Here is a 26,604-nt window from a genome sequence, read left to right on the forward strand (position 1 = left end):
CAGCTATCTGATTGAATGCACTGAGGACTGTATGTCTTATTAGGCCATCCCATTACAAAATATTGTTAAAAATAAACCTCTGCTGGTCTTCAAAGGTTTTACACCCTTCCACTTTGGGTGGCTGCACACCTACTTACCTTGAAATCATTCTGCCTTTGTCTAGCGTTCTTCTTTGATCTTTCCATTTGGCCTGATTTTTCGGCAGTCTTGGGAAACAGAAAAACAACAACAGAGATACTACGGCTGATAGCCATTGCAAACATTCACCTGGAACAAATCAGCAGGTCTATGAATTCTATCCTAGTAATGTTATATGTTCAGGTTAATTCTTAATAGACAAAGTCTGATTAGTTTAAGAAACAGTAGAAAATTCATGCTTAGATCAAACATATCAACATGCCAGAAAACTTTCGCAAATTAATAAATCAAAGAAGACTAATGTAGTAGTGTAGTAGAAGCAGTAGCAATTTTATTATACATCTGACTGGGTTTCCACAGCCACTCTGGGCAACTTACAGCATATCTAAAAACCTAATAAAAACATCAAGCATTTAAAACCTCCCAATACAGGACTGCCTTAAAATGTCTCCTAGAAGCTGGGTAATTCTTTATCTCCTTGACATCTGAAGGGAGTGCCTTCCACAGGGAGGGTGCCAATACTGAGAAGGCCCTCTGCTGGGTTCTCTGTAACTTTGCTTCTCACAGTGAGGGAACCACCAGAAGGACCTCAGTGCTGGGCTGAATGATGGGGGGTGGAGACACTCCTTCAGGTATACTGGGCCGAGGCTCTTTAGGGCAGGCAACCCCAAACATGGCCCTCCAGATGTTTTGGGACCATAGCTGTCAACGTTTTCCTTTTTTTAAGGGAAATTCCCTTATTCTGAATAGGATTCCTCGCAAGTAAAGGGAAAAGTTGACAGCTATGTTTGGGACTACAATTTCCATCTTCCCTGACCACTGGGCCTGTTAGCTAGCGATGATGGGAGTTGTAGTCCCAAAACATCTGGAGGGCCGAGTTTGAGGATGCCTGGATTAGGGCTTTAAAGGTCAGCACCAACACTTTGAATTGTGCTCAGAAATGTACTGGGAGCCAATGAAGATCCTTTAGGACTGGTGTTATATGGTCCCCATGGCTACTTCCAGTCAGCAGTCTAGCTGCTGCATTCTGGATTAGTTGTAGTTTCTGAGCCACCTTCAAAGGCAGCTGCACATAGAGCAGTAGTCCAAGAGGGAGACAACCAGGGCTTCTGCAGGAGAGGAGCATCCCAATGCAGAAGTCAATGGGGTGTCTCAGATGTGCTGGAACTTGTGCAGACCCTGCTGCCACCATGTGACGGCAACAGGTCCAATCTAGGACTCTTCACTGTACTAGCTTGGAAGCTGCCACAGTGAAGGGGTATTTTCCCTGGCTCCTCCACCACCACCACCTTGTGCCCTGGGCCTGCACAAGAACCAGAGCGGTGGATGCACTTTATCCAGTCTTGCTGCTGCTGTCCAGGGGTTAGGATTACAGCCTTCACATATTGTTACAAGTGAATGACATCTGATGGACAGTAGTGATGATAGCAAAACTGGAATTTGGAAAAATGCCTCTTTATTCTTTTATTATTTTAAATGATAAAACTTGTTGTCTTTCTTTTTTATTTTTAAAGAGTGATGTTTCTAATATGGGTGAAACTAAAATGGCAGTAATGGAGTTCACATTTCCTATATTACATTCAAGTATACAGAGACAAGTCTGTCAGCTACAAAAAACCCTTTTCCTATACTTTCCACTTTCTAAAGTAATAATCAGACACTGCCTACTAAGAATGAGCCCAAGTATGTACTGCCCCATTTAAATATTTGCTAAACATAGGAAGCTGATTCAACTCGGCCTGTCTGTACACCTTGCAAATTTTCAATATTCATTAAACCTGTTTTGCTTACTTCCTGTGTTGTTCAGTCTAGATAAGCTGATCAGAGGGAGAATGAGACAGGGCAATGGATGTCTTTGTGCAAGGAGTTAAAATTAGATGTCCTCTACTCCCCCTTAACCCTATAGATTCTAGAAACACATAAAGGTGCACCAAAGCTACCGATTCCCTTCCACCCACCACTGATTTTGCTGAATAGTTATGCACCTTCCTATACAGACCTCTGTGGTAAGTACCAACAGTTAGTTCTGTGGACAGATTCCATCTGTACACAGAAATGGGTCTCCGTTTAGCTACAAACCTTCTGTTGAAAAAAACTAAAAACCCTAACCAAAACGTGTGCGTTTTTAAAGAAATACAGATCACCCTTATAACTTCAAGAAAATAAATCACAGTTCCTTTATTACTGGTCGTTTCCCTTCAATCATTGCTCATCACTTTCATGACTACATGAGGCCCCTGCAGGGTTTTTGTTTTTTTTTTGTTTTTGCTTCTTTGTGCCTCAGTGTCTATGCTCAACTGTCCTTTTAGCTGTAAATTGTCAGAAATTCAGAACAGCCATAAAAATTATGGGCTAAGTGGGATGAAACCCCAAACTGTTTCTCTCCCTGCCTGCTTAAGTGTGGACTTCATTTTAAGGCACCCAGAAATGCCCTGGATGTTGAACTTTGGGTGCATATGAAAGTCCAGACGTCAAAAGTACTAGAGGAGAATAATGGAGGACCCTTCCCTCGTCCTCTCAGAAGATGGGGGGCTCCAGGTTTGGGGGCACAATGTTTAATGGCCCTCTAATAGGTATGAGAACTCCTCCTTTTCAGCCCTCTCATCTGCCATACAGAAATCCAGGGTCAGCTGCAGTTGTGGCTGATCTTCGGTGTGGTAGTGAAAATAAGGTAATGAAGGGGAGCTGCTGTCAGGACTGCCATGCAGGGGGACAGAGGGACCCAATCCCTTCCGCCATGCCCACCATCAAGAGAGGGAAGGCATGCCAGAGTAGCAGGGGCCCTCCCTGTACCTTTGGCAGCTGATCAGTGTTGCTAATCACTGATGCTGCCTGCAGCAGAACCAGAAAAAGGTATTATTATTATTATTATGTATTAGGTTTATATTCTGCTTTTCCCCCAAGCGCTCAAAGCAGTATACTTGGATCTGCTTCCCCCTCCTCTCCTCCACCAAATCTTTCCTCAGAAGAGCCCTGAGACATAGGTCAGGCTTAGAAATAGTGCTTTGTTTGAGGTCATTCAGTGAGCTTGGGGAGATATGAACCTCAATATCCCCAGACTAATTTGATACTCTAACCACTTTACATATTGGATCTCAAGGAGTGTAAGGAAGCAGTTTCAATCCAGTTGCATTGACAAGTCTCACACCGGCTGTTCCAAGGCTCTTCATCTGTTTTGGCTTGCAAGAGGGAACGGAGAGAGCACAAAGCACGACTGATACATAAACAAAAGAAACCTGGAGAAAGATGTCATGTTCCTCAAAGAACTGTATATAGCTGAAAGTATGGGAAAGACTGAATGCCATACCTCACTAAAGAGGCTCCCATTCACATAAGAAATCCAGAGTTTCCAGAAGTTGGGGAGCTGGCTTACAACAAGCTTTGTTAGCTTTTCGACAAACGCCACCTGCTGAGGAGCTTTAAATCGCCAAGCTGGAAAAGGGGCAACAAAATCAGCAGTTAATTACTGAAGGATCATTGGTAAGGAATTGTTTTCAATTGTAGATGTGTCATTGGAATTTGTCTGCTTTACAAGTTTAACTTTAGGCAATTACAGAGGTGCTCACATCAAGAAGGAATTTTAACTGATTAACAACCATCTGAGAAACATGCTGCTATGAGGGGCTGGCACATGATTCCATCATGGTACAATAAATAATGTGATTAGTTTCTCATAGGTTTCAAGTTCTGGTGACAGCACACTGTAAGGATGCTGTGAGGATGCAGAGGGAAAAATCATCATCATCAATCTACATAGCTCTATAGAATATTCAAACCACTTCACACAATTATTCTACTGTAATCCTTACAACTGAAGTCTGAGGATGAAATTGCAGGAAATGGCATAAACAGTATGGGTTGCTTAAAGACAACTAGTGAGTTTCTCTAGGTGAGAAATAAGCCAGGAAAACTTCCTGATTCATGGATTTATTTAACATAATGTATGTATCACTTGATTGTAAGAAAACCTCTAAGCTGTTTACAAAAGGACAAAAAGGATAAAAAACAAGGGCACTGAGAAAGTAGGCATCTGCTTACATGACCAAACTTTCTCCCCACAACCCAATAATCTGCTTCAGAGGGTTGGAACACCCCCGCCCCAGAGCAGATTCTGGGGGCACACAGGTGGGGGGTGGGGAGATGAGAAACCAGAATTGCTGTTGCACAAAAAGATTTCCATTGTGCAAGCAGGCAGACATGATCAGGGCATCACACCAGCATCAAATTGCAACACCGGTTTCTCAAAAAGCAGAACAAGAAATAAAATCTCAGCACCTACTTTCATCACGACTGGACTGATTGCTGCTGCCTCTTTTCAGTGAAGCACTCCGACTGAGATGGCCAAGTGAGGAGGAGCGTACTTCACTGTCCAGATCCAACATTGGACTGTGCAGTAATGGATTGCCTGAAAAGTGGGGGGAGGAGAATTATACAGCTATTGGCATTAGCAATCTGTTGATCTGAACAGTGTTAACTCATGCAAAATAAACATAGCGTAGTGTTGAGGTCTACACAGACAGGTAGGTTTATGAAGAAAATGATGTATACTTTTCTATTCTTTATGATATATACTTTTTGCAAAGGGCACACCCATGCTTCAGAACCCGCATGGAATTTACCTTTCTGATATAAACAACACTAGCTCATTTCCACTATTCTCTGGTAGGCCAGTAGCTTTATGGCTTCTTGCTGCTCCTGCAACAGTGGCGTTGGACTCCAGAGCATGAGCTGATGCACATAAGGGTAATTTCCATGATACAGTACAAGTATAGAGGTAAGCAATATAGAATTGGGTTAGAGGCAGCATAGGAAATCTACTGCTCCTTCCTAAATTATGGAAGAACATAAATACATTTAAGCAAAAAATTGTGGGTTTGAATGTTGGGGTTCTAGAGTATCCAAAAATACAGTCTTTGATTAAATGTTGATGTTACGTTAGCCAGGCATGGCCAAACTGGGCCATCCAGCTGTTTTGGGACTACAGTTCCCATCATCCCTGACCACTGGTCCTGTTAGCTAGGGATGATGGGAGTTGTAGTCCCAAAACAGTTGGAGGGCCCAGTTTGGCCATGCCTGCATTAGACAGTTGGGAAGGTGGAGCAGGGGAATTCACAACCTCAGAATAACTTTCAAAACATGTACACAGTAGTGCTGCATGTCTGAGCAATTAACAAAATGTGGTTGAGCAGGGAGGAAAAGCTATGTCACAAGTGACACCCACAAAGCACCAGTAACACCCGGGAACCCACAATCCACACTGCAGATACAAATGTTATGACTTATCTGGGAAATGGCTTTTTGCCTACCGCAAAACGCAACACTGGCTACTTGGAAAATGAAACCCGCTTTAGGTTCCATTTCTCTTGGCACTCAACACATGAGCTCACTATTAAGCCGGAGTGATTCACAGAACCTTAACAAATAAACCTAATTACCGGTAAATTCAAAGAGGGATATGCAAACATTACTCTTGGAATTTTAATGCAACCTGTGTCTCTTTCCCTTATCCACACAAACCCATTACTGCTACAGTTTCTCAACATCTTCAAGAATCATCTATTCCCTTCTGCAAAATCTTCAAGATCCACCCTGCCCTTCCTTCAGCCTCTCTAAAGCTCAGGCACCAATCAGTTTAGTTTCAGAATGCCATTGCTGGAATAATCTCTCTTGTTCCATCAGTGGGCTCATGTCTGACTTCCCAGCCATGCTAATTTGAAAACACAGGGTTGCGAGTTTGGGGCGCAAGGGTGAAGACAACAAATGGTGAGCTGGCTGGAGCTGAGGAGCTGCTTTCAACTGATTTTTCCACTCCCTGGGAGCCTGCTGTGAAAGACGGGGTGCAGGAGAAAAGAAAAGAAGAGCAAACTGCAAAATGGAGGTGAGGAGCTGCTGCTTATAGATCTCTTCACCCCACAGCATAGGAGGTTGCAGAGGAAGGCCTGAAGAGATCGTGATGGAATGGAAACTTGCTTGAAAGGAACAAGCTGCTACTATGCTGGGTTAAAGGTACAACTGTGTTTGACTATCTGTTTTTGATGCTGTGTACACTAATACCTTCATTAATTTGTCTGTTATTTTTCTGCTGTTTGCTTGTACATCTGGGGACAGATGTCTTGTTCCTGGGAGGAGGTAGTATTGTGACTTTGGGGGAGGCTAGGCTGTATGCCTAAGTCCCCTTCCAATTCCAGGACCCAGCACAGATTCAATTCCTGGAATAGCCAGGCTAGCTTCCTGGTGAGGTAATGGGCTAAGCATCCATTGTTAAGGTAACAAAGGAAGTGGCTCAGTGCCAGAGGGCAAATGGGTGCTATCAGTGGTGAAGGAAGCCTCTCCGGCACCCGGAGCAGCGCGCATGCGGCGCCCATACCCTCGGCCGTTCTACAGCTGGTGGGGAGGCAGCAGGCCATCTTGTCACTGCCCCACCCCCGGTGGCACCTGGGGTGAACTGCCTCCCGCCCGCCCCCCTTCATACACCCCTGGGTGCTGTCCATCTTCCAATCACAACTGTCTGGTAGTCAGAAAGACAAAAGACCAGAGGTGAAGCTGGCTGAAGCCAGAGAGATAGAACCATGTCTGATTTCTGCTAGGATCCAAGGCTGTGGCCATGGAGGAAGCAAGACCCTCTTGGGGTGTTAATGCTATGAGCCCCTCTGTCGCAGGTTCAGGTTGTATATATGTGTAAATAAAGTACTTAATTCGTTCCGGAGGTCCGTTCTTAACCTGAAAGTGTTCTTAACCTGAAGCACCACGTTAGCTAATGGGGCCTCCTGCTGCTGCCACTGTGCCGCCGGAGCACAATTCTGTTCCCATCCTGAAGCAAAGTTCTTAACTCGAGGTACTATTTCTGGGTTAGCAGAGTCTGTAACCTGAAGCGTATGTAACCTGAGGTTCAGGCATTGACTGGGCCTAGCTGCCACTGCTACCAAGAAAGCTTGTGCAGAGGACCCTAAGTGCCAAGTGATGTGATGTGCTTATTCTGGTAAACACAGCCTAAGATTGGTAGAAAACATTGTTTCTGATAGGTCAATCAGCTGTTTTGGGACACCAGCTCAGTCAACCACAAAAGAAAGTTACAAATGTAACCTTTATGGAAATTTATTGCAACCTTAGTAAATCTATATACTGTAACTCCTGACTGAAAAAGTATACTGTAAACAATTTAATACAAATATTCATGAATTTTCTCAAATACTGTCAATATGTTCCTATTAAACAGCACCCACCTACTTTCAAAAAATAAACAATTTGGCAGCCTGGCCATTCAGTCCTTTATTTCATGGAGTGACTGATTTAAGCAATGGGTCTACACGAACTAAAGGAACTGTTATTTAGGTTAGCTGCAAAACAATATTTAAGAGTAAAGCTCAGGCACCAACATTGTGAAGGAGGGGGAAAAAATAGTACAGGGAATTTACAAAAGTACTTTAAAAACACATCTACTCATGCAGATGTATATACTGAGTGTGGGCATTTGACCGATATTTGCAGAATGGCTTTTAAACGAATTAAATTAGCATTAGCGTAACCTCTCTTAAACAGGAAAACCAAACAAAAACAAACAAAAAGGAAAGCATGCTAATTATGATTTTTTTTCTTTCCCAACCCAAAATTCACAAGGGTATTCTAGAAACCCTGTTGAAATTCTAAATGCTTTGAATCACTCATTTTACATACATATGGTTTTCGCTCTGTTGTTTAAAACTAAGTCAAATAATCTGTAAATTTCCTGAAAATCACTGGAAAAATATAGTAAGACAAAACAAAATTGAAACATAATTATTCTGTTTGGCATGGCTTTTTCCAGGTCAAACGCTCTTCTTCATACATTAAAGCTATACATTATCCCTCTCTTTGCATATTCACATCAAAAACATTTTTTCTGGCGTTTTAGTATTAGTTGATTAAAAAAAAAAAGTTTCCAGAATGTTTCAACTTGCATTGCAAAAGGAAAGAGTAAAAACGTTGGGTTTCCCCCCTCCTATGTGCTTTTGATATTTCAAAACACATTTCTCATTTATGCATTGTAGCCTATTTCAAGTTCAAAGGATTTCTAGTAACTAGGAAAAAAATAATAATAAAAAGCTAGCTTATTATGATGGTATGGTTATTTAAAAAAAAAATACACCAGCTCAAAAAGTGATCCTTTTGTAGTATTGGTCAAAACAGCTTGTCTGTTACTAGATTGATATGATGAGAGCACGACTACACCAAATTGCCACTCCTGCACTAAAAACAAAAAACAAAAAAAAACCCACCAATGGTTTGTTTATTCACCAATAATAGAAAACAGGGCAAAGAATACGCTCTTGTTCCACTAGAAACCACATCATCAGTTTGCAGTGGTACCAGGAAAAGAAAAGTTTAACATGAAACTAATTTCTTAATTGGTTGTCTAGCATTACAAGAAAGTACAACACAGGAGCAGGGAATGGCAACAGCACATATACCCTCAGGACTAATGAACATCTGGAGCGCATTAGCAAAGCTGACTTTTTTCCAAGTTGTCCAGGAGATAGCGCTTCAGGACTACACATTGCAGCCAGGGGAGAAAAAGAGTTCTTGTACAAATCAACATTCAAACATCACTCACTCAGAACAAAAAGTTAAAGCGTGGCCATTTAAAACCATGCACCGCTATTTTAAGCACTGGATGTAGATGTTATTATCTAGCTGGCTGTGTTTTCTCCAAATTCAGGAGAAGTTATTGTAGCTTTCAGAGTTCAGACATGCATTGAGGGGAAATTTTGGGGCTCACGATATGCTGGAAGAAGGTGTGTTGTGTGTGAAACACTCCTAAATTGCTATGATTATTTTGTAAAAAATATGTTTGCCAAAACTAAAGTAACAAAGAAAACACAAGACCCGTTTAAAATAACATATAACGTCTATGAACAATGGAGAAAGCAACTGACCTTAAACAGAGCAAGTGCCTACCTTTTAAAAATAATCTTTTTAAACATTTCGGTATACTACCTAAAATGGCGTTTATAGAGACTGCAATTTATACAAAGCTGCAACTGTGTTGGGAAAATTTACATTTGCACAATCTATGTACAGGTTTCAATATAGGTCCCTGAAAATTAATGTGAATCAGTTATTAAGAGTATGGCTGTAGATAAATTTGCTAGAAGTCTAGGTTTAGCAAGAATAATAATTCTGAACTAGGAATCTTTGATTTTTTTTAAGAAGCAATGCACAAATGTTTGGTGGCAATTTCATTTCCCCCAGAACATTTTATTTTTTCCACAACTTCATCTTCACAATTCACATTAAGCGAGACACGCGGTTTAACATCGTTGATAAGAGCTAATGTAAAGTTTAGTTCTATCTGTTTTTGATCTTTTAGCACAAACATTCCAATGAAATTATTTGTGATCTTGCTTAAGCACATGGCTTATCCAACGGATCTTTGTTTATATAAAGGAAAATCCATCATATAACAGAAAAATCAACTGTTACGCATAAGAGTCTGTACACAAGTTTATGAGAGTTCTACAGATATGTCACAAGATGATGAAATCACAGTATTTTCTCTTGCTTTGCACACCATATCGTGGTCTCTCTTAATGGCTACAATAGTGAGAAGAAACACTGATCTATAGCTGTTGGATTCTCTGAAGGGCAGCAGACTTCCTTACCGCCCTTAAACACCTTTGAACATTTTTTCCTGTGCACAGCAGGCCCTTGTCCTGAGCTACAGTCCGACCACCCACCGTTGCTTGTTGACCAAACAGGCAGTGCCTGAAGCCTGCACCGACACAAGGAGGATAGGATTCCTTTCAAACACGCCACACAGAAGACTTTCAATTTGCCGAAGCAAGAAATTAAGGAAGTTCCTTTAAAATTAACTTGAATCAACAATGTATTTTTAAATGTCCTGTTTGTTCCCCGTATCTGTCTATATTTGGAAACTAAGACCAGCCATTTATGAAGCGCATATTAAAAAGATATTGCTAATAAAAAATATGCCTTTCATTTAAAAGCTTTTTGCTATCATAACTGCCAACTAGTTCAGTTCACTTTAGAAACATTTTTTTAAAATTAAAACTAATACACATTTTGGTATTGAACAAAGTGGTTTTAATATCTATCAATTGATTGATAAATGATTTAAAAAAACCAAAACCTGAGTTACCAGATTTTGCAGTGTATTGAAGTAAAACCTACCATTAAAATTTAGACTGTTTCTGAGTTCCTTCTTTCAGTGCTTTAGGTGAATGGTAAAATCCTGAATGTGCCCTCCTAAGAATTTTATGCATTTAAAATATGGGGAAGCTCAGAATTAAGGGTCAGAGTCTAATCCACAAGAAAACTAAAGTCTTGCAGCAAACGTCTAACATTAGTTATACACAGAATAGACCTACTAAAATCAATGGGCTCAAGTTACTTAACATTTATTTTCATAGGTGTACGCTGAATATGCCTTAGTTGGATATTCCAACCCCACCCCCATGGTCAAGAATTGAAAATTATGGAGCAGTTTTGAAAATGAAGATAAAACAAACTACATATAAAAAGAAAAATTAGGGGGGGGGAACCTCCATGTTACTTTAATATTTGGACTAAGCTCTAAATGCCAGTGCAAGTGATCAAGAACTGTACCAATACTATAGCTCAGGGTTTCCCAAACTAGGGTCTCTAGCCCTGACCACTGGTCCTGCTAGCTAGGGATGGGAGTTGAAGTCCAAAAACAACTAGAGACCCAAGTTTGGGAAACCATGTTATAGCCAATACAAGACTCATGCCACTCCTCTGGGACTCTGAGGAAGAAACTGCAGAGGAGAAGGCATAACTGTACATTGTCCTTGAACTTCATGATGATGCCATTTTTGAATGAGCAGTCCACTCATTTGTTCCTGATGTATGTATGTCTAGGTTAGCAAAACACTACAGTGAATGCAATTTAGAGCTTTGTGTGGTTTTAAACAAGGCAACCTACACCTTCTGCCTTATATGCCCAGGGAAGGTTGCCATTTCACAGGCCGTGTCAGAAGCCTCCTCTTTGGTTGCACCTGCTAAAAGTTGGAAGGGAAGAAATAGGATCCAGCTGCTCAACTGCTGCTGTACTTGCTGCTGCCTTCTGTTCAGCATGGAGGAGGTCAGCAATTACTCTGAACCCAATTCAAATTGCTGTAGAGCAAATTTACCTATACAGACTTAGTAAGACTCTGTGGTCAGCTTTGTGACAGTGTGGAGCCTATGCATGACCTATTTTAAGATTATACGATGAACCTCTCTTGTCTAAGCCCTACTGAAAAGAGTTACACAATACCAAATCTATTTAATACAGCATGTGCCTCTGAGCGCTGGTCTTGATGAAACTGCTTAAAATTCAGAGGAACTGGAACTGGTTTAATTTGAACAGGGTTTATATAGACATTTCTCTGCAGATTTCAAGAACCCAGTTGACCAATACGGACCTTCGCTGAGCTTTATTATACTTTTTAAGATCTGCAATATTTTGGTATAAATGCACTTGCAGTCATGTTCATCCTATTTTAACATGCGGCCAACGGAAGTAGGTAAAAAAAGTTGTGAAATGTCTGCTAAGCTGGCAAGAGCTCAAGAAGCAAATGCCAAGCTGCATAATGATTATTAGTTTAATTTCATAACTGATACTACATTAAAGCTTTGTCTGAACATTCACTGTTAAAAGAATATTTCTATTAGGAACAGGGGATGTGAGTTAGGGATGAAATAACTCCCAGCTGCAAGAGGCCTTCTTCCAGATGTACAGTATGCAAAGGCAACAGAGGAGAACCAGCTGCTAGGATAACAAATTGAAAAGGCTCCTTTGACACAGGCCCTGTTGGCCTGTCTGTCTGATCAAACAAAGATAGATCATTCATTGCAAGGTGAATAGAAGTCTGGTAGGAGGCATGAAAGGGCAAAAATCTGTCTGATTTCCTAGCACTTAGGCAAAGCTACTGGTACGTTAGCACTAAAAGCAAACACATATTTTTACTCCAGGAACAGAAGCAAGTTTCACAATTTGCTTGATATTCATACTTTTCTATCAAAGTTGAACATTTTGCAAAAGTGCTCAGAGATTCTGCAGGAGCTAGCATGATATCAAGCATACCTAGGAATAAGTTAAGGCTTTTCTACAGATCTATTTAAAAGACTTCATTTCTTAACTGCACAGCACTCCCTTCCTGATTTTCTTGTTTGTTGTGCTATACAACTTGCCTTGGGAAGTCTGTTTGAAACCTTCTTTCCTTGCACAATGCCAACAGACAAAAAGAGAAGCAGTAAACAGGCAGAAGAGCCACAGCATATTACTGTATTTCCTCAGCACTAAGCACTAAGATTTCTGCCACTCTGGGGAGTCTTCAGCGCAACTCAGACATAATGATCTCAGGCTGATAAACCATGCTTTATTGGCCCCCAAACAAACAGAGAGCCTGCGTATTCCACTTTTATGTATTGCCCTTGCATGCCCAGCTGCAGTACTAACATTGTGACTTATTTAAACCACAGTTTCCCCTTACTTGAACTGTGGTTTAATACTAACCAGGATCTAAAACCAGATCAAACTCGGCATGCCTTAATCATGCACTTGGTCCTAGCAAAGACAGCAATGCACTATAAACTGTTTAAACCCACTCACATCTTTTCCCAGACACAGTTACTTATTTCTTTCCAGTCCCTCAATTGCAAGCTACCTTCTTCCATAAAAAAGGTTTTGCAGCTTTTGTGTCCCTGGAAGAAGCCAGGGTTCTTTCCTAGCTCAGGAATGCTCTCATGGGAGCTCCAGCTGTCACTGCTTCTCTTGATCACCATAAAAAGGGGATGGCAAGACAAGCAGTGGCTGGGTATCATTCCTACCAGGAAGGGAGTTGTGTTTTTGTATCTTCCTCCCTGTCAGTTTCAAGAATCGTAAGAATTCATATGAAATATGAATTCTTGTAAAATAAGATGGATCAAAACTGACTAGCTGAAAAGGTTTACGTATGCGAAATCTATACAAAGAGAGAGAGAGAGAGAGAGAGAGAGAGAGAGAGAGAGAGAGAGAGAGAGAGGCAGCGGAGGGAAAACCTATACTGCAGTCTTCAGGTTCAATGGAAGACACTTTTTCAAACAAAAAATTAATTACCTTTTTGTTCTTTAATATAGCTCTCTTTACAGTTGTGCATAAGCTGCAGAATCCACTTATGCTGGGCAGCGATACATTGCCATGCTGGGTCCCCTTCTGCATGGAGATCAGAAAGATACCTGCAAAATTATTATGCTGAATAAATGAGGATTCAAAACCAATCCATGCCACTTCTGTGTTTCATGGATTACTCCCCTTTCTTCCCACCCACCCCAATCCTGGGCAAAGGGGAGCAAAACCAGAGTTCTGAAACAGAACTGATGACTTGAAAATTAACAGTGCAATCCCAGTCAAGAGTAAGTCCCAGTGAGTCAGTGGGGCTTACCCCCAGGTGAGTGGGATATGGCTTTAGCCTATTACAATCAACAGAAAGACAGCCACAGAGCTTGTGTTAAATGTGCATCTTTTTGCAATATTCCAAGGCAGCTGTTTCCAGTTAACAGTGCAATCCTAGACATGGACATTTTAGAACCACCGAGTGCAATCGAGCATACTTCCAGGTAAAACGGTATGTATAGGATTGCAACTTAAGTACAACTAATCCTGACTTCTGAGTAAGACAGGCCCAGTTCCCAAGCAAAATGGAAAGGTAGCCAATCGCAGGTAATTGGAGATTAAGGCTTGTTACACATGCAAACATTCGAAGTCGTTTTAAAAAGTGGCCTATTCACCTAGCTTTAAGCTTCCAAATACAAAAAAATACCTTCACTAGTAAATGCCTAGAGGCAGACACACTAATCCAGAAACAAAGCATGTGCACATAGTTATTAATACTGATTTTTATTTTTAAAAGAGAGATTTTTGTAAATTCACTGTGAATCTGGAAATGGAGGCACTGTGGTATTATGCTTTCAGTCTGCTGTTTTGTTTTGCCAGATTGTGCTACTATAGGCAGTTATTTCTAGCTAACACCATGCCATTTTTATATGGGATTGCATTCATACCGCAACACTATTTTCCAAGGCTATAGGAGTCTGTAGACTCTGCAAATGATAACTTATTTACTACACTTATATCAGGTAGTGCAGGCAGTGACAAGACCTGCTCAGCTTCAGCCAGGTTGCTGTGTTAGATGCAGACTACAAGACATAAACTAAAGGCAGCCCCTTATTTACAAACGCATAGTAATGTTAAAAGGGGGGGCACCTATATCACTCATATCCTAGTAATACACCAAAGCAAGCTGAGAAGTTTTAAGCCTTTTTAAATCCCCACTCAGTATATGTGTGTTGCGGGGTTTGACATAATATAAATAAAGGGATATAGTTAAGCCAGAGCACTTTTATTCTTTCTTTCTTTTCCCCACTGGCAAGTATTCAAGATTTCTGAAAATAAAATCAAAAAATTGAATAGAGGGTGAAAAAAAAAGAAGCAGTTAATTATGAAATATGTCTCTAGCTAGTACACAGAGTCTTGGGGTGCAGCTCCTCCCACTGTCTACTCTACCTCACTGCATCTTTCCGTATTACTCAGCTGTGTACTCACTTCCCCTACATTTCTTGGGGAGCGAAGGGGAAGTCACTGAAAAATTATTCTAAGTTCTTGCATCAGCTCCAGGGACTTAAGCAAGCTGAGCAGTTAGAGTATTTGGCAAGAGGATTCATTATCCATCCTCGCAGGTTGAGGAGATACACAGGACCCTAATTCAGATGCTTACCTGAGCCAAATCCTGTTCTGTGGGACAGAAGCAGGAATATTCCCCTCCATCATGCTCATAATGCAACACAGTAAGGGAAGCAGGAATATTCTCCCTCATAGGGGAGGGGGAGGGCCATATTGTGTGATCTTCTGTCTCTTCATAGAGAAGAAAGAACTGCACAGACATAGATGCATTCAGCTGGCTGCAAGGAGCACTGGTATTATGACATACAGTGGTACCTCGGGTTAAGTACTTAATTCATTCTGGAGGTCTGTCCTTAACCTGAAACTGTTCTTAACCTGAAGCACCACTTTAGCTAATGGGGCCTCCTGCTGCTGCTGCGCTGCCGGAGCACGATTTCTGTTCTCATCCTGAAGCAAAGTTCTTAACCTGAGGTATTATTTCTGGGTTGGCGGAGTCTGTAACCTGAAGCGTATGTAACCTGAAGCGATGTAACCCGAGGTACCACTGTACATAGTAAGTGTGGTGATGGGATGTACAGAATTGTCTGCTCCTCCACAACTGGAATGGGATTTTGACCCAATTAAGCGCTGCTTAAGCTTCAAGTGTCTCTTCCCCATTCTCACTGCCTTGCGCATGGCTACTGTGAATGAGAGGCTGACACACTGTGCTCTCTGGGGACTAGCGGTGACAATCTATGTTCCTGTCTGCACCTGGCAGACATTATAAATGAAGTTAGGCATATGCAACTAGCTTTCTTTTTTAAAAAAAACCCAAACCCTATATGTTCCTAAAACAGCATTTCAGTTCTTCAAGGTTCTTTCCAGTCAGTCATATATAAACTATGCAATATTTCCAACCATTGCAACAGGAGCCTTATTAAGAAACTTGTGGATATTTAGGCTTCAGGACACCCAAAATTAACTTTAGGTTTGCCTCATAATTAAACCTGTGCAATTTTGTCTAGAAATGTGTCCCGACACACACTGCAGTGCCTGAAAACCTTGCTGAAGTTGGCAGCACTGGGGAGTTCCCTTGCTTTAGCAGCGATCAGAGGCACTCAGGGATTTTCAGTCGCAGCAAATCCTAGTGGGGCTTGCAGGCACACATTGCCTGAAAACCTCACTTTTTGAACCAATCCTAGTGGGACTTAAATTAGGTGCCAAATTTAAAATGCCCTGAATACAAGCCCCACCGAGCTGTTTCAAGCTCTTGCCAAATTGATTAGTAAGTGTTCTGGGTCTCAGAGTTTAGGATGCAAAATATGAAAAAGAAATCACGATGAAAATGGGTCCTCTGTTGCTGCACACTGCTTCTAAGCAGGAAACAAGATGGATTAAGGCCAACAGATGAAACAGCAAATCCCTGTTTGCCCCACTCAACTTTGTCACTTGTGCAGTAGCATCTAGCGGTCAATGTGGGTACAAAACATTGTCACTATTTTGTCTCCTCTTTAAAAGAAAATGGCATAAGCTAAAATAATTTGCTTTAATATCCATCTCTAAAACCATTAAATTCGTATTTAATTATCCAAGCTAAATATAGCCAACTGAATAAACTGGACAACAAGAGAAACCAAAACTTCTTGCCCCCAGAGTGATATATAGCTCCTTTAAGATGCCTTGTATACGGTGCAAATTTCCAGATACTCTGCATTGCAGGAAAAAGTGTTTTCAAAGCTCTGTATGTGTCTTCCAAAAGAAAGGGTGAAATTAAACGAGTATTAAAGGACAAAGCAATACAAAGGTTGCAAAGTGTTTCTATAATTAACTTCTCCTAATTTCAGTATTGTCCATTTCAAAGGTATTGTTAATACGCACTTTCAGATGAAAGCTACTTTACACCTCTTACATTGCACAAAATTAATCATGAAACCAGTATGCCTAGTATTAGAATAATGCATTGTGTTCCAGTTAAACACGTCAGAAACACTTTGAAAAAATGAATCAGGAAGGAGACTTTTTCAAACTTATCTAAACTATTAAATGTAATCTGATGTTAATGTTTCACACAAAACACTGGAGTAGAAAAACATTATAGAGATTTTGCCATTATTTTATGGTAACACATTACTGCGTTAAGAAAAAGGTATTATCCAAGAAATATTCCCATCTATGCAAATAACATATATAAAAGACAAAAATGTGAAAAGGTCACCTTATATAGCGTTTCTGATCATGTAATGTTGATGGAGTCTCGAGCAACTTATCCAAAAGCAGTTTCCTTAATGCATCAACTCGTGTTTCAACCTCAGCATAATCTATGGTTGTAAAGAGGATAAATTTGGTTTTCCTTAGCATAAAATGTTCTGTGTATGTAAAGCTAAACCTTTTAAACAGAACCTTTATTAGTTCAAGCTTTTTAAGCAAAACTTTTCGTAGTCAAAAAATGCAAGATATTACACAGGTGACTCTGAACTTACACAGGGGGTATATTCTGGTGACAGAGCGAAAAGCCAAAACTGTGTATAGTCAAAATGCATTGGGTTCAATGGCGGATGGGATTGCCAAAGTTTCCCCCCAGACATTTTTTTTTAAATTGCCTAGCATATACAGCTGAATACAGGAAAGTTAGATGTGCATAATTTGTGAGTTATCTGTACTACTATCACCTTCATATAATTTTCTTCCTCATTCATTACATTTGTTAGTTCTCTGCTTTTCATGCCTAACTACAAGTAGAAAGAGAAACTGGAATTTCTGTTACTTCTTCAGTCAAATCCTTGATTTGTTTTATTACTAATTTCATCCAATTTCATTTCACTCTGAAATGATAGTTTACTTACAGATCTAGAAATATGTACCTTGCAGAATATCAAAACCACATGCAACAATGTATTTTTAGAGAATCAGGAAAGAACTCGTACTAGGACTCAGAATCTTTTCCCGCACTCAGGCAAATACACAAGCAACTTATATTTTAATTTTAGCCTGGAAAGATTTGAAAGAAAATAATTTTTAAAAACTGCAGGCTGCAACTCCATAGCTTTTTAAAAGATACAAATATACCAAAAGAAGACACCCCATATCTCAACCAGTTTCATGTTACATAATGCCAAAAGGACTGACAAACTCCTGCTATATGCAGTACAGAATAATGTACATTCTCTTGTACTTCTCAGGTAGAATCTGCACTGTTGTTTCGAGTAATTATTCCACACATTGCAAAATGCCTTGCAGAAACAGAAATTAAATGCCACAGAGGGCTTCTTAGCTTGTGCTGTTACTCTTTCCTAACTGACTTTCTTAAAGTTCAAAACTCACATTTTTTGAACACTTGAACCTCAGTCTTCCCAAACAATGACTTCGCTTTTTCATAGTCATTAATGACTACATCATAATCACCCTTGAAAAATACAAAAAGGAAAGAAAAAAGATTTGCCACCAGAAATATATAGTGTTCATGCGGGTAAAAATCATCTCTGTACTGTATCTTAAAATAACAAGTACCTTTTGAATGTTTCTTTCAATATTCAATGGAAGATTAAAAAGAAATTTGAAGCGTTGGAGGACATTGAGTGCATTTCTTGTTGAATCTGCCTTGTCTTTGCGACCCAAAACTTCCTGGAACAAGGTATCTGCAGTGTTACTTGCTCCTTTTTTAAAAAATAAAATAAAATTGGAACATACATGTAAATAAGTTGTTTACAATGGAAAGTAGAGTAGCTTGTAATCAGTTTTAACTATGTATCTGTCAAGCTAATTATAGTGATTAATTATAGCTACATTAACACACACAAGCATTCATATTAAATCTGTAAGAGAATTTTTTTAAAAAAAACAACCTAAGGTACTGAATCAATATTTTATAAGTGTTGATTACTTAAGACTTTTAATGTGGCAGAAACCACAGTACAATTAAGGCAACCCTAGTTCTTAGACCAAATTCTTTGACTTCATTGTGGTGAATTTAGAGTTTGCTTTGGCTACAGAGCTGAATTTTGCAGTTCTACCTAAGTCTTGTAGGCAATTTGAGCATCACATAATACATTCCTTTCATTACAGAAGGATACAATGAAACAAACATGATTTTTAATGCCATTGTTATGAGCAACAAAATACAGATTTTGTTCTTTGGTGTGAAGAGAAATAATAAACAGAAATTTAACGGAAAATAATAAGGGCACCCTGCTAGTCACATTTTCCTAAAAAGTCCAATTATTTAGGAAAATGTGACTAGCAGGGTTCCCTTATTATTTTCCATTAAATGATTCTGTTTAAGAAATTAATCAAATTACAAGCTCTCACTATTCTTCGGATCCAGAGTTTTTAACAACACAGGCTGGTTTCAGTAGATCCTGAACCAGGAACCTAAGGACCTGAGTGGATGAGAATTTCTGTGTTAAATGTTTGAATGATGAGAGATCAAGCCGTTAATTGTGTTTAATCTTCATGGCCTAACATAGTATATCCAATACTAAAGCATGTTTCAGTTTGACAAAAGTATGCCCCTGCCGCTCACTGACGAGATGTATTAGGCATTTTACTTTCCCCCCTTCCTTCAAACCTGTGACTTATTTTTAATTTACCAGAAAAAGGTGAATGTTTTTAGCTCTTTTGATGGCTGCCTGTAAAAAAAAAAAGTTTCTACATTATCTGGTCTAGTGACTATAATTTAAGCAAAGATGAAAAAAATTACATCAGTCTCACTGGGTGGCTTGCATGCCATTTTCTCTCGTCAACACTGTGGGTGGGCTGCTCATGTTAGAAGTAGCCTTTGTAAAATAATTGTTATATCTAAATAATGTTTAAACACTGATGGAGTTTCAAGCCCTCGATGCAAGAAACTTTGTTTTGCCAGGAGAATTGGTCCTACTACATTTCATGGTTGTTAGGGAGGGAAAAACAACACACCACAATTACCTGATGTCTCAAACCTAGTGGGGTATTTTTGCTAAATCCTATTCTTTAGAAATGGGTTACCGGATTATATTTTACATTTTTTGTTTTTAAAAAATGGATCTGGAAAATGAGTATCTGGAAGAAAATAATGTTCCAATAATGAAATAGGGTGATATCGAGCCAAATCAAATGTGGTCTTCTGATAAACAAGTGTCGCAAAATGCATTTTGATTTAAAAACCACATGGCATTTTTCATTTAAAGTCTGAAGCAGATTCAAAAACATTTATAGTCAGATCAGAACAATTTACTGACATTTTAGTGATTTTAAATTTCCAGTTTTGAAACATAGATCAGCATAGTCAAGGAACTCCAAGACAGCATATTCAAAAACAGCCTTCTCCCAGTTGGTAGAAACAGTGAAAAGCTATTTTTATTCAAAATTTGTTTTTCTTTAATAGTCTGCAACAATTAATGTTATACCATTTTCTATTACAGCAAATGGCACCTATTCTGGCCAAGATGACCAGGAATTTGGCAAGAAATTAGTATTTTTTAGAGATCTGTATACAGTATGCAACATCTTTTTTATACAAAACAAATGTTGTCAGCCAAACTTTGTTATTTTTTAAAAAACTGACCTTATTCAAACAGGGTTGTTTTATACAACTGAGGTTAACTGGATCTTGTCTTGAAACCCTCAGAACTGCTACATTTGTCATATTATAAAAGTTGGTAAAACTGCATTTTAAATCACTTTGGTTTTAAATAAAGTTCTTTTCCCAGATGTCCTAAGACTGAAAGAACTGGGATGTGAGAAACTGTGCCTGAAATTCTGGCTCACACTTGTTTCTCTCCAGCTTTGCCTGTAGGGAAATGAGAGTCCCAACAGACAAGTAAACTATAAATATGAGATTCTGTATAGCATACCGCTGTTCAAAGCTTACTACTTCCAATTGCAGTGGTGAGACTTTAATCATACGCAAACAAAACATCCTGACATGAAAAGGGAGAAGAAAATGCCTTCATGTCACTTTTCTGATTTCATTCAATATCCTCATATCCTCCAAAAGTGAGTCAGTTATCAGGATGCAGCTCTGTGCTTACTGGTACAGTTTAAGGGAAGTATTGCTTCCACTGAGGAAGGTAAAAGAACTTACATCACAATGAAACAAAATAAGAGTCTTTTGCAAAATACTATTCTTTTCTCTTTAACCAAATACCCTGATTAGCCATGTGCAATTTACCATTGCAATTTACCACCACCAAAAAAAAACACTTCCTTCATATTTTAATGGTTCTTCTGAAAGACTCCCTGTCTCTTGAACAAAAGACCAAATAAAAATGTTTCCTAGTTTGGAAGTCAAGTTATTTCAACTATAAGATGGAGAAAAGCAACACCTAATCACATAGTTAGAAACCAGCCTTCAAATTATGGACCTCTATTTAAGCTTGATTTAGAATGCTGGGATGAATTTTTTTTTTTTTATATCATCTAAGATTTCAGCATCAACTTGTCTTCTTCCTTCAAAATGTAGTTTATTACAATCCCGTTATTTATTAAATTGTGATACGTGTTTCACAGCAAGTGAGGCAAAGGTTACATCTTCTGCTAAAATTGTTCGAGTGGAAGATTAGGGTGTGGCAGTCCTGGATCTAACATACCCTTATGAAGTGGATCAGTTACTCTAATGCCGTGACTTCATCCAGAGAAGTCAAAATCTCTGTATTCACCAGGCAGGGTTTGAAATGAAACCCCTATAAAAGCTTCAAGCTGGTATGCTAAGAGAACATGAATATCTCTCCCCCTTAGTGCTAGGAAACCAAAGATCCCATTCTGCAAAAAGAAGCCACTTCTGGTCATGCAGTTTTCACAACTTTCCAGCCCTTTCTGCAGCCCCCCCCCCAAAACAGGTGGTCCACAGGATCCTTTTGACTTTCTGGAGTCAACTTTCTGGGGGTACAAGGGCCTGCAGGGATACCAGGGTTGAACTGGAGGACCCTCTCATGTAGCAGGATCTTGCAATCTAAGCCTCTGGCTGAGTAGAAAGCTAAGAAAGAAGTCTGATCGTACAGAATATAATTATTTCCATGGAATATAACATGAGACAAAAACTCCCAGTGTCTCTGCAAATCTCCCAAGTATTTTCAGAAATGCCATTAAGTGACAAAGGTTTTGTGTTAGAAATCACATTCTGTAATTTGAAGGCTTTTTATATTTAGGACAGGGGTTGTGCACATTTAAATATATATATACTGTATAGAGAGAGTTCAACAGATTTTTTTAAAAAATAAATAAAGTGGTATCACCAGACTGAGGCACAGAGCATTCCTGGAAACCTAAAGAGGCTAAGGAATTTCTCAGATATAGCAGAAATGGAAATGTTAGTGTCTTCAGCGCACATCAAAGACTCAGGGAGCCATCCTATACACAAAGCAAGCCAGTGTAAGTTAAGCTGATGTAAAACTACACCAGATCCAAACCCCGCTCGGCTGTGAGGCTACTGCTGGCTGAGCTGGAATAAGCATGGCAGAGGAGAAACAAACCTTTAAAATAGAGTTTGAGCTTCTTGCTGCCTTAACTTTGCTGAGTTGCCAGGTCATGTGACTGAGGTGACCATTTTTCCTGTCTCGTCCCACACCCAGAACAGCCCTTTCCCGGGGTTTGCACCAGCTTAAGGTTTAGCAGGGACGTGGGTGGCGCTGTGGGTTAAACCACAGAGCCCAGGACTTGCCAATCAGAAGGTTGGTGGTTTGAATCCCCGCAACGGGGTGAGCTCCTGTTGCTAGGTCCCTGCTCCTGCCAACCTAGCAGTTTGAAAGCACGTCAAAGTGCAAGTAGATAAATAGGAACCGCTCTGGCGGGAAGGTAAACAACGTTTCCATGCGCTGCTCTGGTTCGCCAGAAGCGGCTTAGTCATGCTGGCCACATGACCCGGAAGCTGTACGCCGGCTCCCTCGGCCAATAAAGCGAGATGAGCGCTGCAACCCCAGAATCAGCCACTACTGGACCTAATGGTCAGGGGTCCCTTTAAGGTTTAGCAAGCTTGGCTCAGCTGGCTGGGTCCCAGAGGGGTCAGGATGGAGGAGAAATGCCATTGTATGTGCAGGTAAACCGAGGTAGAGGGAGTTCAGCCAGAGTAAGCTGGCTATGCTGGAAACCTCAATGATCAACCAGAGATCCTAAACTGCTCATGTCAGAGGATGTTGCTATAGGATTGCTCCCCACATGGCTACCATTTATCCGATATTTTGACAAATGGCATCCAATGTAGAGAAACAAGACCTTGTACTTGCAAAATTATTCCATGTCTCGATTGATATTCAAAACTCCTTCTGAAGAATATGAAATGTTAAATGATATAATAAAAGCTATTAAACTACGCTCCGTAAACCTGCCTCATATCCAGATGAATTGCCCTTTGGAATTAAATCCTATGCAATGCTATCATTTGTTAAACTCTTAGGCTCCATATATTCTCATGATCTGGAAATAAGAATCTGGAAAAAAATGTGTTTCCCCCAAAATTTCAAAGTCCAAGAAATATGCCTCAACTTGTTATAAAACACGAAGTCTATAAATAGCTGTTACTGGGTGTTCAAAACTCACTGTTCAGAACATTCTCTAGTTTTTGCGTCATGGATCCTTCCACTTTTTCTGTTCCATCCGCTTCCAGTTTTTGATGGATTGCTGAAATAAAACATCTTGTTAAATGCCAACCATTTTAATGGGTGAGACAACATGTCTGAGCAGTACCCTTGTTACATCTGAGCGGTACGTGTTTGTTACAAAAGAATTAGGGATCCAGTGAAGCGGGCACTGTTGATAAGAGCCAGATACTTCAGACTTCTAAACTCTCCTATTCTGCAAGCTTACGGTATGATCTTTGGCAGTACGGCTGAAGTCATCAACCTGTGGGGGGCCAGGTTTCCTTATTTAGTCCTCTAGATTAACATTAAAATTCTGTATTATATATTGGGCTTTATTGTATGTAGTATAAAATAGTTCTGTTTCGTATATTTTATTTTGCTTCATTGACTATAATTTCTTGCTTTATCCGACTCTCAAGAAGCAAATTTATTTTATACCACTTTGTAGGTCCTACTGTGCTCTAATTTGGAAAGGTCAATGCGGCACTGTGGAATATGATAAACTAAATATAATTGTTATCTCACCAACTTTTCACACCTTCCTCAAACCACTGGTCTTCACTAACAGTACCTGGGCACACTGCCACAACTTTCCTTAACTCTAGAGCTTTTCCATGCCTGAGTTCTTCATTTATTTATTTACAGTATCTTACCAGAAGATTCCCATGCTAGCTTCCAAATTAAAATACTCCCCCCCCCTTGCTTCCTTCACGCCTGATGTCCAGTAACTTTATTCTTGTCCTATTATTCTCTACTATTGCTTGTTCTGTAGCATATTTCAGGGGCTATTGTGACTAGGAATCCCTATTACAACAGGTAGTTTATGAAGAACACACACACAGGATTTCTGAATAATGGTTGGACTGAGAACATAACATTTGAATATTTCCAGTTTAGGCAATGGGACCTCTTGCTTGAGAACAGTGGTGGGAGAATATTTGCTGAATTCATTCCCACCAAAGTCCTTCATTTATCAATTTACATCAAGGGTGGGAAGCTTGTTCTGCAGGCCTATGCTTTGAAACTGACTTTCATGTGAAAATAAGAAATGAAAAACCTATAGGGCAAGCCAAAAATATGCCAAAGCAGATGTTAAGACTTCTTGTGCCGTGTCACACATCACATGCCTAACTAAATAATGCTGAATTAAAAGCCATTATCCATACCAATTTGGAATGTGTAATGTCTACAAAACTATTGTTTTAGATGTGAAAAGGGAAAGAAGGGCTGGTCTTGCACAGTTTTGCCAAACAACAAAATGCTCAGTGGAAGGAAGTTCAGTAGTGCTTGCTTTGGGATTCCCAAAGGATTTACAAATCAGGTAAAATGATATATTTTACTGGATCCGTTTAATGTAAAAACATGAAATCTTCTTGATCACCTTGCATGTTTGTATACCCACATAAGTTCACTCAGTTACATAGATGCCATGGCTACCTGCATCTCACAAATGATCACGTTCCAATGCTGGCATCATCTAAATGCAACCACTTTACAATTAAAGTGCACAGGGGATTATAGACAAGATCTGACAAGAGAGATGTATTAATTTTTCTAGGCAAATTAAGATGATCTGCATAGGTAATTAGCAGCAGAAAAATTTCAGTTTGCATAGGAAAATGTTCTGATGCCCCAGAGAGTGATGTAATTTAGTATGTTTATATTACTTGCATTTGGTAAACAAAGCTAAACTCTTTGAACCTGCCAAGCTTGCCTAGTTTCATATCTGCAAATGGCATCGATTCACTAACAAACTTACAAAATAAGAAGAGCTTGCCATGGAAAAATAAAGTGCCGAAAAATGTTCTGCCCCACATGATTAAAATCTGATATGACCACCAAGAACCAGATAAAATATATTCAAGGGCTGGATTTGGACCACCATGCCTGTCCAACAGCAATGAAGGCAACTGGTAACGCTACAACTCTTTAGATTATGAAGCATCAGTTACATGGCATCCCTACTTTCCCAATTTTTATTCCCTGCTTATACCAGCAAACACTATAAATATATTTCTTTTTGTATGCTGCCAAATGGGAAGAAGACCCAGATTATGTGGCTTTCACACAGACTGGCAATTAGTTAAAAAGCAGAGAACTGTCATGCTTAAGCCAATATCCATTTTACAACACTAATTACGAACAAGAGTTTGTTTTTCCAGGAGATGTGCCTGATCAAAATAATACAATAGATAAACTAAGAAAACATTTATTATTATATTAGTGCCACAGAATTGATTTTATCTGTGTGGACTTAAGAGCATAGGGCATTTCTGCTTTGCACTATCAAAAAGCTGGAAAAGCCCCAAAAAGCTTTTAAATACTGAAAAGCACCTTCTATGAGATACTGCAGCACACTTACTCTCCAGTTCTACATCCACACAAACTAAACAATAAAGGCAGTCAAGAAAGCCTATAAAAGTGCAGAACACATTGTAAATGTTCCATGACCAGAATCTCACATTTCTGAAATGTAATTCTTCCCACGAGGGGAAAAAACAAAACACTCTCAACAAATGGGTAATGACAAATGTTCACGTAAAGGATTTCTTTTCTGATCCCAGATAGCAGCTTCCCTCAGATTCCTCTGTGCTGATAGAACTAAAGAGAGCTTTTCCTTCTATGAACTACAGATTGTTTTAAGATGAGACGTAAGCATCATTATGCAAGGATCCAGGTTACACAAACTTCTGAATTCAGGGGCCTGCTAGAAACTGTGCTGAAAGAGAACATCTATGTATTTAATTTCCAGAAAACAAATGTATTTTATGCCAATTCTTACCTCAGTAATATAGAGAAGCCTGTTAACTCAGTCACCAGAGTAAAAGAATGTAAGCATCTATTCACGTGAGTTGTTGCTATTCAAAAGTAAGAATTAGCATTTTTGGAGAGGGAAGTTATAAAATCTTTTGGAAATACCTAACAGGTACTTTTCTCTATCGATTTACAGCTTTTCAGAACTTCCTGCCTCCACTAGTGACCTTAGTCATTTATAATGTTCATATTTGTCTGATCCATGTCCATCCACATATTCTTCTAGAAATCAGGGCAAAAATAAAATAATACAGTATAGTTTTCTGTATACTGCACCTGACACTTACCTGATAAGGCATCTTGTGCTTCAAAGAAAGTACTGAGACCTCCTTTGACATACTGTAGACTTCCCTCATTTTTCTTGTTGGCTTGCTTCTTCAAATTCATAACTGCCATTTTAAGTTGCTCAAAACTGAAACCAAGAGGAAAGAAAACAAATTGAATTCATTCATATAATAAACACGA

The 26,604-nt window shown here is 39.5% G+C and overlaps 1 protein-coding gene across 3 annotated transcripts in view; it reads right to left on the minus strand.

Annotated features, from left to right (window-relative positions):
* Positions 1-26,604, minus strand: part of EXOC2 (exocyst complex component 2) — a 78,400-nt gene that overhangs the window by 33,711 nt on the left and 18,085 nt on the right. For all 3 annotated transcript variants that reach the window (XM_081918177.1, XM_081918176.1, XM_081918178.1), the window contains 9 exons: positions 26,427-26,551; positions 23,285-23,365; positions 18,284-18,429; positions 18,098-18,179; positions 16,992-17,094; positions 13,235-13,353; positions 4,418-4,543; positions 3,446-3,570; positions 138-206 (listed from right to left, as the gene is read on the minus strand). In XM_081918177.1, coding sequence (XP_081774303.1) covers positions 138-206; positions 3,446-3,570; positions 4,418-4,543; positions 13,235-13,353; positions 16,992-17,094; positions 18,098-18,179; positions 18,284-18,429; positions 23,285-23,365; positions 26,427-26,551 — 976 coding nt within the window. The remainder of the gene's footprint in view (positions 1-137; positions 207-3,445; positions 3,571-4,417; positions 4,544-13,234; positions 13,354-16,991; positions 17,095-18,097; positions 18,180-18,283; positions 18,430-23,284; positions 23,366-26,426; positions 26,552-26,604) is intronic.

The sequence above is a fragment of the Podarcis melisellensis genome (genome assembly GCF_964234715.1).
Source record: "Podarcis melisellensis genome assembly, chromosome: 7".
Taxonomy (NCBI): Eukaryota; Metazoa; Chordata; class Lepidosauria; order Squamata; family Lacertidae; genus Podarcis; species Podarcis melisellensis.